Raw genomic sequence first — 11,687 nt, forward strand, 5'->3', positions numbered from 1 at the left:
GAATGGATGTGCACTGTACACCTCGGAGTTCCTGTAGGTGAAGTGCCGGCAGGGCAGTGAGGAGGCCTGGGTGACGTGGTGACGGGTTTCTGTATGGAAGAGGGACTCTTGGGGGTGGGAGAGGTGCAAAGTGCCCTGGGGTCAGGCTGAGTGGGACTGCTGTCGCAATGGAGAATTCCCAGAATGAAGTAAAAGGGAGACGACCTCAGAGGAGCCAGTGAAGTGAGGTTGGAGTGAGCTTGCAGGGAGGGACCAGGGAGTCTGACGCATCTGAGCTCCCCCCAGAATCTACCCCGTTGCAGCCCCTCCCTGCCACCTGGTGGGGCAAGCCCTCCAGGCAGGGCTACAAACCTTAGGGAATTTTAGGGGTGGGCCAGGAATTTATTCACCTTGCTTTCCTCTTGTGGGGCACTCAGGAGGCAGCCGATCAATGATTCTCATTCTTGGTGTTTCTATCTCACTCTCCCTCTCTGAAATCAATAAAAATACATATCTTTTAAAAAACAAACAACAAAAACACACTAAAGTCCAGCTAAGTACTGTGTGGTTTCATTGTCGGCCTGGGGAATTCACTGTTAGAATTTCCTTCTTCCTTTCCGGGCATTAGGGACCCTTCTTGAACAACCCATTTCCAGTGGATTTTAGTGACTCGTGCTGTTTGTTCTTCCCGGGAAGCCCCCCCCCTCAACCCTGGTCTTCATCTGACCTGAGGCAGAGCTCACCCCGAGAACAGCCTTCCTGTGGGGTATTTCTTGAAAACAGTTAGTGGCGATTATTTAATTGGCATCTGCCCGAGATTACGCACCTTCTCTCATGGGCAGATATGAGAATCCCGTCTCTATTAAAGCCAGACATCAGATTTGCAAAACAAATGGAACAACGCCACGCACATCACTAGCATTTATTTTGCAAACAAGTCATCTTTCACAAAAATATGTTATTTATGTCAACCTTAATCCGTTTATAGCTGTCATATAAATATAGATCGATAAACATCTTCGAAGCTTTTCAGTCCAATATAGCAAATATTAGCAGCAAAAATGAGCAAAAGCCCTCTGGGGCCTCGGTCATTTTTCGTGAATAAAGGCAACCCGAGGCCAGGAAGCTGGAAACCAGCGGCCTCTCCACTGAACCGAGGCCTTGCGATGAACTGGTTCACTGCTCACCTGCTCAGCTGGGGCCTTACACCCCGGCCACTCTCCGCGACCTGACCGGGTACTGCCCCCTCGATTTTGGCGGGGACACCTGAGCCAGGCCGGATCCAGGAGCATCCTCGTCTTTCATCCTTTGTCTGTTTCTCCTTTCAGCCTGGGAGCCTTGCTGTGTGGGCTGCAAACCGGGGGGTGGGCGGGCTGGACCTGCAGGTGCTGGGACCCTGGGTCAGGCCCTCCCAGCCCGCCGTCCCGCTTCCTCATCCCTGACCTCCAAGGGTGGCTCTCCGTCCTCTCAGGTCCGGGGGCACCTGCTAGCCTCACGGCGAGTCCACGGTGCCTGGTGTGGACTCGGGTTCAAGGCCACACGCGTCATCTGATGCTTCCGCAGCGGGCTCTCCGCCCGTCGCCGCCCAGAACTTTCTTTGGTTGGGGGCCACCTGGAGCCCTGGTGTCCCCGGGACTGGCCCCTGCCCCCTGGTGACCAGCAAATGAGCTGCTGCAGCAACCGCCTCAAGGGGGAGACGGCCTGGGGCGCGGGGCCTCGGAAGGGGGTCTCCGATGTGACCAGAGCGGGTGCGTGGCAGGAGGGTCGGCCAGGGCTCCCCTACTCTCCTCGGAGGCCAGGGAACTGGTGGCTGCGCTCGGCCCCCGCCCTGTGCAGGACCAGGCCGCCCTCAGGCACCGGGACGCCCCGGGCCCCGGCGAACGCGGGGCAGACGGACAGGGCGCCGTCGTCGGAGCCCAGGCGGAAGAAGGGGCGCAGAGGCCCCGAGAAGGGCGCGCGCGGGCAGGTGTAGAGGTGCGCGCGCTCCCGCGCGTCGTAGAAGGACACGTCCCCGGCCTCGTAGTCCAGGAACACGGCCACGCGGCGCAGGCGCCCCCTCAGGGGCAGCACCCTCTCGGGCGAGGCCAGCGCACGGTACCGGCCCTCGAACATCTCCAGGGTCCAGAAGCCGTTCCCGGGGGCCAGCGGCCCCTCGCCCCTCCGCTCCGCGCCCGCCGCGCAGACGCCCACGGACCAGGCCATGGCGCCCTCCACCTCCACCTCCCAGCAGTGCCGGCCCCCGGAGAAGCTGGGGGCGCCCAGCACGCAGGGCCGGCAGGAGAACCGCTCGGGGGTGTCGGGCAGGCTCTGCCGCGAGGGCCCCCGCCGCACACTCCTCCGGTCCTCGGACAGGAAGAGCTCGGGGTGCGCGGTCTCGGGGTCCAGGACCACGTCGGCTGCGGAGGAAGCCCCGGGTCAGGCCGCAGAGGCGGGGACACGCCCCTCCCCTGCGCTGGGATCCCCGGGAAGGGCCGGATCCCAGGCCCCGGGCGGCCCCAGGAGAGAACTCCTGCCTGCGCGTCCACCTGCTCTGGTGTCGCGGCCTCGGGTGGAGAACGGGCTCCGGGAGAGGCGGCCCCAGCGCGTGCGCTGCAGGGAGCGGTCCCTCTCTCCCCGCATCCTCGGGTCCCCACCCCCCGCTTTCTCGCCGGGATCTCTGACCTGTGACTCTCCTTAGCCGGGAACTTGCAGAGACCCCGTCCCCGCCCCACCCCAGGGAAGCCATTCGGGCCCACCGCTCCCCGCACACACGTGGGCAGAAGGGGCCCGGATGGGTCCTCGGCGTCCGCCGGGTTAACCGGGTGGCGGCGACGTACGTGACGGACAAGGGCTCCCTTCAAAGGGCGAAGGAGGACAAGGGCCCCAAAGCCACTGCCCCCAGAGAGGCGAGCCCGGCAGAGGCGGGGCCGCTCCCACCGGCTGTGCGCTAACACCTGCGCCTAAGGGACCTCTCCGGGTTCAGGAGGTGCCGACCGGCGCTCCGCAGACCTCCCCACCTGCCCTTCCGTGACTGAACCGGCCGGCGCCCATCGTGTTAAAATGCCTCTCCCTCCCCCATCTTGTATGTCCAACGGTGACAGTTGTGAAATTCACCCAAAGAGCAAAGTCCCAGCCCTCGCTGGCTGGGCTCAGCGGATAGAGCGACGGCCTGCGGACTGAAGGGTCCCGGGTTCCAGCCGCATCAAGGGCAGGTACCTTGGCTCAGGCTCGAACCCAGGCCCTGGTTGGGAGGTGCGTGTGGAGGCCACCAGTCGATGTGTCTCTCTCACATCGGTGTTTCTCTCCGTGTCGCTCCCTCTCCCTTTCACACTCTCTAAAGGTCAGTGGGAAAATGTCCTCAGGCGAGGATTAACAATAAATAAACAAACAAACAAACAAGGAAAGGGCCAAGCCCCGTGGTGTCTGCTAAAACCTGGACTCTGGTGCCTTCAGCAGAGGGTGCTGAGTCACACACAGCGCAGGGAGCTCATAGGCCGCTGCGGGCTCCCACCTGCCCACACCCCGTCCCTGTGGGCTGCGCCCCGCATCAGGGCTCCCCTGGGCAGGGAGGCGTTTCCTGAGGCAGCTCCCTGCCTGCCCACCCACAGCACCTCCCTGCAGCCTGCACCTTCCCCGGTTACATCTATCTCGCCAGCAGGGTCCTCTCTCACGCAAACCCCGGGTCCAAAGAGTCCCGACCACTGAACCATAACCTCCGGGAGGTCCGCTCTGTGCTTGACCTGCTTGACCTCCCTTAGTCAGGGATGAAATGACACTAAACAGTGAGGGCGGGAAAGTGGCTCCTCTCCCGCTCCTGCTGGAGGCAGGACAGCAATTTCTCTGCTGTTCATATTCCCCGAGGACCAGGCCCAGCCCTCGGGGACACACGAGTCACTCCCAGAACTGGTTTTCTAAGCAACTGCAGGCACACTGACCGAGACTGAGGAAAGGGTAGTTCCCTCATTCCTGGCTCAGGCCTGGCTCAGGGGTTCAGCCTCGGCCCATGAACCAGGAGGTCACAGTGCCATTCCCTGTCCCAGCACAGGCCCGGGTTGTGGGCTCGATCCCCAGTGGGGGGCATGCAGCTGATCAATGATTCTCTCTCATCATTGATGTTTCTATCTCTCCCTTCCTTTCTGTGAAATGAATAAAAACACCCTTTTTTAAAAAAACAAGGGTGGGAAGGAAGCGAAGAGTTGACATCAGCCCCAGGAATTCCTGTGGGAAGAGCTGGGATGCCTCATTGGGTTGGGGGGGGATGCTGCGAGTGAACTGACCCCAGCCCAGGCCTCCCCGCCCCCCCCCCCCCCCCCGCACTGTGGCCCTGGTGCCCCTCAGTGTACCAGTGTACCGTCCCTTTGGCTGGCTAGTGGGGGAGGCTCAGGAGGTGAGGGACAGCAGGGTGCTCACCCGCATGTAGGAGGCCTCTTCTCCATCCTGCAAGGGGACAGACAGTGAGTTTCCCGAGGTGACCGAGACCAGCAGGAAGCACGCGGTGCACAGGGCCATTCAGGAAATGCGAGACTTACTCAATTCTTCCCGAAGTTGCTCTGAAAAAATAAACAGAAACACACGGACGCCCTCAACGTGTGTAGTTCTCTGCACGTGAGTCGTTGGCAAACAAAGGCCTAGCTCTTTCTGTGAACCCCCCCTCCCCCACCTCTGAGGAAGTGCCAGGTCCCAGAAAGGAGGTAGACCAGGTGGCTGGACTGTCTAGGCTGTTAGGTTTGCTTTCTTTCAGCAACAGGGTGCTCTCTGCAGCCAGGTGGGTGGATGTAACATCTGAGGAAGGTGAAAGGGAGCTGGGGGGGAGGGGGGAGGCTGGGACGCAGAGCCCGAAGCCCTGACAGTCCCGTTTGTCCTCTGTCCCCCAGGTTCCTGCAGCCCAGCAGGGTCCTGGGAACAGCAGTGAAGTGCCCTCTTACTCGTTCACTTTTTGTTAGCCGTTCTTTCTCTCTTTTCCCACACGTTCTTGCCCCTGTTCCTTACGAGCCATTTCTTTCTCTTTATTTTCAAGGTCTTTTTCCAGGGACAGAGCTTCTTTTCTCCTGCGGAGTTTCCTGATGAGACAGATGCTGCTGAGGATGATGAGGAGGAGGAGCAGAGCAGGCAGGACGACAGCCAGGGCTTCCATCCAGGGGAAGGGAGACGAGCTGGGGATCAAGGGTTCTGGAAGGGGGGCCAGAGAAGTCCCAGTGAGTGAGGCCAGGGAGGTCCGGGGTGAGAACCATTACAGGGAGGAAAATCAGATTTACCCTCAGAGAAGAGGCTCCTACTCCTGAGTTTTGAGAATATTTGATGTTCCCCTTGTGATGCAGGGAGAGGCCTCAGCTCAGCTGCTGCCCCAGCTCTTCAGGGCCCAGGACCCTCCCACTGCAGCCCCTCCCCCAGCCTCACTGGGGCTCCCCTCTGTCTGCTGAGGACCCTCATGGGCTGGGCCCCTCTGGGGTGCGGTTACAGTGTTTTGGCCAGGTTTAAGCCTCAGACTAATGAAAGGACAGGGTCCCCTCATTGCCACGTGCAAGTCCCAGCTGGAGGGCAGGGCCCTCCCAGCACAATCATAGCCAACGGCTGTGGTTGTAAGCTTGAACCTATGGTCCGAACACGTGGCCCCACGTGCCTTGTGCTAGAGTTCAGGTGCATGTAGTTGAGTGGGGTTGAAACTCATGAGAATGCTGTAAACAACGTGATCACACCCCTACTTTGCCTCGTGGCATCTGCTATAAAATAAAGACACGGCTTGTGGGCGCTGTCTCATCAGGGAGCAGCATCCCACCGAGACCCAGCTTTCATTCTCTTGTCTGTCTTTCCTTAATCCTTTCATCCCCCTGCCCCAACCCCCCTGACTCAGGATCACCCTTGGCTGAGCTGGCATGGCACATAAGGTTCCCTGGGGCTGAGTATGCCATGGCCATGCCGGCTCCCCACAGGCCCCCAGAGGGCAGGGAGTGAACCTGGAATGAAGATCACAGAGTCCTTCTCCTGGCCGAGCAGCGTGTTGTTGATGGAGCAGGACATGTTCCTCACGGAGCTGTCCACGATCATGGCCAAGGTGACCGTGAAGAGGCCGTCAGCATCCTGGACGTAAGCCTCCTCCAGGGCGGGCGTGACCTCACCATACGGGTCCCTCCACACTGCGTGGGGCTCGGGGTACCACCCTTCCGACGTGCATTCCAGCCGGATGCCCCCATCCTCATGGCCCTTCATCTCAATGAGGGGCTTGGAGCCCAGGCCTGGGGACAGATAAATACGTCTAAAACCGCTACTTCTGAAGCACATTCCTGGTAAAGACGCTCAGAGATCTCTAAGGAGCAGCATCAGCACCATCTGTGGGGTTTAGGATGCATGGAACTGAGCACCTCGGAGGGAAGTGGGGGAGGGCGGTGGGTGGGAGGCAATCAACCAAAGACCTTGTATGCATATGTGCATGGCCCGTGGCCACAGACAGTAGGTGGTGAGGGCCTGGGGTGGGGAGGGGTGGTCTGGAGGGGGTCAATGGGAGGAAAAGGGGATATATGCAATATTTTCAACAATAAAGGTTTTGTGTTTTTTTTTAAAGCTGTAGGGATTAAACGTTCTCCCTGCTCAAGGCTCCCGCTGTGTTCTGTGTGCTTCTCAGGACTCCATGCCCACAGCTCAGCAGGGCAAAGCCACTGGTTGGGTCCTGGGGCAGGAGGAGGCTGTCCTCCGAGGTTGAAGGGAATTCTAGGCAAAAACCTACTGGACGGCTTGACCGGCGTGGCTCAGTGGTTAAGCGTTGACCTAAGGACCAGGAGTTCATAGTTCGATTCCCTGTCAGGGCATATGCCCGGGTTGCATGTGGGGGGCGTGCAGGAGGCAGCTGATCAATGATTCTCTCATCATTGATGTTTCTTTCTTTCCCTCTCCCTTCCTCTCTGAGATAAATAAAAATATATTTAAAAAAAATATATTAACAACAAAACAAAACAAAAAAACCTACTGGGCTGCTGGGGGCCTAAGGTTCAGTGAGTCGCTCTGTGAAAAAGCCACCGAAGGGAGTGACACGACGCACCTGCCACCACCAGGCGCATGGCGGCCTCGTCGTAGGACCTGCCTCGCTGGAAATAGCAGCGGTAGACGCCGTCGTCGTGGGCTGTGACATTGTGAATGACGAGAGCCACCCTCCCCTTGCTAATGTCCTCGCTCACAAAGGTGGTCCGTCCGTGGTACTGTGCCATCTGCTCCTCCGGCCTCTCGCGCCCGCCCCTGTACACCAGCACCGCCGGGGAGAGCCGAGCCCGGCACCACCGCACCTCCATGTCCTCCGCGCTCTTCTCGGGCGACAGGTGGCAGCGGAGCACGGCGTGTTCTCCCACCATGGCCAGGATGGGCTCGTCCGGTCCCACGACTGTAAACTGGGCTGCGCGACAGAGGCACCGGCTCAGGGGGGGCACCGGCCATTGGACGTCGAGGGCAGGAAAGTGACAGGGGCCTTACAATCTGGCAGACAGAGCAGCTGAATTAATCGGAAAAGTAATCCTATCATTTTAAATCTTAGAACACAGATACTTATGTGAACAGAGGTTAAGTTTTTCTTGTTTCCCTGTCAAGCCCTGTGCGAAGTGATTGGGGAGGTGACTCAGCTGTGAGTCCAGCGAGCAGAACCCATAAGCTGGGTCACCAGGAGCCAAAACATCATCTTAGCAACAGCATCTCATCGCCTGGGGACTGAGGACAAGAGCTGACGGCTAAGACCCCCAGGGCTGCACACAGCACCCAGCCCCTTCCCCTTTGTAGTCCTGTCCCTGCACCTGCTGGGAGACAGGACTCGATGGGTGGAAGCGCCCTGCCTGCTGGGTGGGCTGCGTTCTCAGTAAACGCCTTATGGGACTCACCCTTGCCTTCCTGAGTGGACACAGGGACAGGCAGCCGAGCCCACCCCGGGGTTTCCCGGTAACAACAGGAAGTGGCTCTTCTTGGGGACAGCTACTCCTGGGCTGAGGGGTCTGGGGGCCAGTTGCTGTGGCTGGCTGGAGCTAGGGACGCCTAGTAAGTACCTACCGAGGCGGCTAATGCTTGGTGAACAGAACACAGGCCCACACGGAGCTCCTACAGACCCTGTGCTTAGAGCTGGCCTGTTCCCCAGTGCAGCCCCGGCCTGGGGGGAGGTTGGGACTGGAACTGTCCAACAGGGTAGCTGCCAACCTGTCCCAACTGAAACCTGCTGTCAGTGTGAAATGCATACACAGCCCTGGCCGGTGTGGCTCAGTGCACAGAGCGCTGGCCTGACCTGAAGGGTCCCGGGTTCCATTCCAATCAAGGGCAGGTACCTTGGTTGCAGGAGCCTTCCTGGCCCGGGTCCTGGTTGGGGACATGCAGGAGGCAACCAATCAATGAGTTTCTCTCACATGGATGATGTTTCTGTCTTTCCCTGTCTCTTCCACTCTCCCTAAAAATCAATGGAAAAATACTTTCCCGTGAGGATTAACAACAACAATTTGAATGAGGCCCAGCCGGGGCAGCCAGTTGTGGGGAAGCACGGGATTGGCTGGAAGGTCTGTAAGGAGGGTTCTCCGAAAGGTCAGGGCTCTGAGGGGACCGTGCTGAAGGCGGCAGCCCCTACCTTGACTTTTCCAAACCAGTCCTATCCCCGGGGTGTTCTGCTAGAATCTCTATGTTTAGTCTTTAAGACCCGACCCTGTAGAAGCATGTGCTTCCTCAAGGATGCCTACCCTGCGGATTGTATCCAGAGGCTAATTTTAGTTCAAGCTGTTAGGACAATAAAAGCCAACCAGGCAGGCGAACAGGGCTACCTGGTGGCAACAGCCAAGTGGGGCCTTAGCCTCTTTCACAGAAACTGTTAGAGCATCTGCCCATCCATCGCTCAGGGTCTTCCGGCCCCGGCAGCCAATCAATGATTTTCTCTCATCATTGGTCTCTCTCTCTCTCTCTCTCTCTCTCTCTCTCTCTCTCTCCTTTCCTTTCTGATAAAGTTTGAATTATATTTTGGTTACTTGGGGGTTATGTGCCTTTGAACTGGGGGCGCTGGTGTGAACTCATCGAATAGGTGCACGAAGGTGTGAGCACACACAGAGGGAAGTGTGGCAGCCCCCATCTGAGACCAGCGCCCACCTGAGACCAGCCCCCACCTGAGACCAGCCCCACCTGAGACCAGCCCCACCTGAGACCAGTCCCCCCCTGAGACCAGCCCCCACCTGAGACCAGCACCCACCTGAGACCAGCCCCACCTGAGACCAGCCTCTATCTGAGACCAGCCCCACCTGAGACCAGCACCCACCTGAGACCAGCCCCACCTGAGACCAGCCTCTATCTGAGACCAGCCCCCACCTGAGACCAGTCCCACCTGAGACCAGCCCCACCTGAGACCAGCCCCACCTGAGACCAGCACCCACCTGAGACCAGCACCCACCTGAGACCAGCCCCACCTGAGACCAGCCCCCACCTGAGACCAGCACCCACCTGAGACCAGCCCCACCTGAGACCAGCCCCACCTGAGACCAGCACCCACCTGAGACCAGCCCCACCTGAGACCAGCCCCCACCTGAGACCAGCACCCATCTGAGACCAGCCCCACCTGAGACCAGCACCCACCTGAGACCAGCCCCACCTGAGACCAGTCCCCCCCTGAGACCAGCACCCACCTGAGACCAGCCCCACCTGAGACCAGTCCCCCCCTGAGACCAGCCCCCACCTGAGACCAGCACCCACCTGAGACCAGCCCCACCTGAGACCAGCCTCTATCTGAGACCAGCCCTCACTGAGACCAGCCCCCACCTGAGACCAGCCCCTACATGAGACCAGCCCCCACCTGAGACCAGCCTCACCTGAGACCAGCCCCATCTGAGACCAGCCCCCACCTGAGACCAGCCCCCACCTGAGACCAGTCCCACCTGAGACCAGCCTCACCTGAGACCAGCCCCATCTGAGACCGGCCCCCACCTGAGACCAGCCCCTACATGAGACCAGTCCCCACCTGAGACCAGTGCCCACCTGAGACGAGCGCAGGCAGGCCGAGGAGGGGGAAGAAGAGCCGGGGGTCCGGCGGGGAGATGCGCAGGGAAGCCGCCGGCTCCATGGCACCGAGGACCCGTCACCCCGGGAGGCGGGGAGGCGCAGACTGGGGAGTCGCCAGAGACTTGGCACCGCCGTCCTGATCAGCAGGCGTCCCTGCAACTCGTGTTGGTGCCATCAGAGCCCCCACGTGTGTCCTGGGCACCCCATTGTGTCCAGGGTCGCCCCCACAGCCAGACTCCGAACATTCCATGGCCTCAGCCAGGAACCTCGATCCGCCCGGCTCGGCTCACGTCTCAGCCAGAGCTCGGCTTCCGCAGAGTCACCGGATAGCTTTCCACCCCCTCCCTCCCCTCCCCTCCCCCCTCCCCGTCTCCCCTCCCCCTCCCCTCCCCCGCCTCCCCTCCCTGTCCCCCCTCTCCCTCCCCTCCCCTCCTCCTCCTCCCCTCCTCTCCCCTCCTCCTCCTCCCCTCCCCTCCCCTCCCCCTCCCCGACCCCTCCCCCGCCTCCCCTCCCTGTCCCCCCTCTCCCTACCCTCCCCTCCCCTCCCCCTCCCCCTCCCCTCCCCCGCCTCCCCTCCCTGTCCCCCCTCTCCCTCCCCTCCCCTCCTCCTCCTCCCCTCCTCTCCCCTCCTCCTCCTCCCCTCCCCTCCCCTCCCCCTCCCCCTCCCCTCCCCCGCCTCCCCTCCCTGTCCCCCCTCTCCCTCCCCTCCCCTCCTCCTCCTCCCCTCCTCTCCCCTCCTCCTCCTCCCCTCCCCTCCCCTCCCCCTCCCCCTCCCCTCCCCCGCCTCCCCTCCCTGTCCCCCCTCTCCCTCCCTGTCCCCCCCTCTCCCTCCCCTCCCCCCTTCTCTTCCCCTCCCCTCCCTCCGCTCCCCTCCCCCGCCTCCCCTCCCTGTCCCCCTTCTCTTCCCCTCCTCCCTCTCCCTCCGCCTGTGCGCCCCCAGGTGAGGCCGCGCGGAGACCCGGGAAGTCCCCCTCCGGGACCCGCCCTCCCCACCGGGTGACCTCCCGCCCTCCCCACGCGGAGCGCAGCGCCCGCGGTCCCACCTGTCGGACTTCACCGCGGCGTCTCCTTTCCTCCGCGGACGCTCAATGACGGTCCGGTTCTCTCTGTAACCCGAGAGCAAACCGTCCCGCTCGCGGGGAGGAAAACTCCCTCTTCCCCCAACTGGGGCCGGGGGGCCGGGGCTGGGGGTCCGGGGGACAGGGGCTGGGGGACCGGAGGACCGGGGGACCGGGGGACCGGGGCTGGGGGGCCGGGGGGCCGGGGGTCCGGGGGACAGGGGCTGGGGGACCGGAGGACCGGGGGACCGGGGCTGGGGGGCCGGGGGGCCGGGGCCGGGGGGCCGGGGCTGGGGGGCCGGGGGACAGAGGCTGGGGGGCCGGAAGGTCCGGGGCTGGGGACCGGGGGACCGGGGCCGGGGGGCCGGGGGCCAGGGGCTGGGGGGACCGGGGGGGGCCGGGGCCAGGGGCCGGGGGCCAGGGCTGGGGGACCGGGGCTGGGAGGCCGGGGGGACCGGGGCTGGGGGGCCAGGGGACCGGGGCTGGGGCGCCAGGGGGACCGGGGCTGGGGGACCGGGGGCCGGGGGCCGGGGGCCGGGGCCAGGGGCCGGGGGCCAGGGCTGGGGGACCGGGGCTGGGACCTGTGTCCTCTGGGACCCGAATCCCAAGATTTCCAGGGATTGGCCGGCGGCGGGTCAGCCAGCCAATGGCGTCCCCAGTCCGTTCGTCATCGGT

At 62.1% G+C, this 11,687-nt stretch overlaps 1 protein-coding gene across 4 annotated transcripts; it reads right to left on the minus strand.

The window, feature by feature from the left end:
- Nucleotides 1-898: 898 nt before the first annotated feature.
- On the minus strand, nt 899-11,607 carry LOC138995922 (butyrophilin subfamily 2 member A2-like). Of its 4 annotated transcripts, XM_070396730.1 has the most exons (9): nt 11,594-11,607; nt 10,998-11,060; nt 9,931-10,057; nt 6,992-7,339; nt 5,913-6,191; nt 4,948-5,127; nt 4,488-4,508; nt 4,369-4,395; nt 899-2,375 (listed from the first exon to the last, which is right to left on the minus strand). In XM_070396730.1, exons 3-9 carry the CDS (start codon nt 10,013-10,015, stop codon nt 1,759-1,761), a joined length of 1,557 nt encoding a protein of 518 aa, XP_070252831.1. In that variant the 5' UTR covers nt 10,016-10,057; nt 10,998-11,060; nt 11,594-11,607; the 3' UTR covers nt 899-1,758. The 4 variants fall into 4 exon arrangements, with proteins under 4 accessions (XP_070252831.1, XP_070252832.1, XP_070252830.1 ...); XM_070396731.1 differs by lacking the exons at nt 9,931-10,057; nt 11,594-11,607 and having other exon boundaries at nt 7,233-7,419; nt 10,998-11,072; XM_070396729.1 differs by lacking the exons at nt 10,998-11,060; nt 11,594-11,607 and having other exon boundaries at nt 9,931-10,239.
- Nucleotides 11,608-11,687: the final 80 nt, after the last annotated feature.

This window comes from Myotis yumanensis, unplaced genomic scaffold (assembly GCF_028538775.1).
Source record: "Myotis yumanensis isolate MYYU_CA2020_CCGP unplaced genomic scaffold, mMyoYum1.0.hap1 SCAF_17, whole genome shotgun sequence".
In the NCBI taxonomy this organism is placed as follows: Eukaryota; Metazoa; Chordata; class Mammalia; order Chiroptera; family Vespertilionidae; genus Myotis; species Myotis yumanensis.

Bases quoted from the DNA above. Each gene is read 5' to 3' on its own strand.
- LOC138995922 (XM_070396730.1), bottom strand. From the start codon at position 10,015: ATGGAGCCGGCGGCTTCCCTGCGCATCTCCCCGCCGGACCCCCGGCTC. The intron at 6,192-6,991 runs GTGCGTCGTGTC...ATCTGTCCCCAG, and splicing joins CATGCGCCTGGTGGTGGCAG to GCCTGGGCTCCAAGCCCCTC. The intron at 5,128-5,912 runs GTTCACTCCCTG...CCCCCCTTCCAG, and splicing joins CTCTGTGATCTTCATTCCAG to AACCCTTGATCCCCAGCTCG.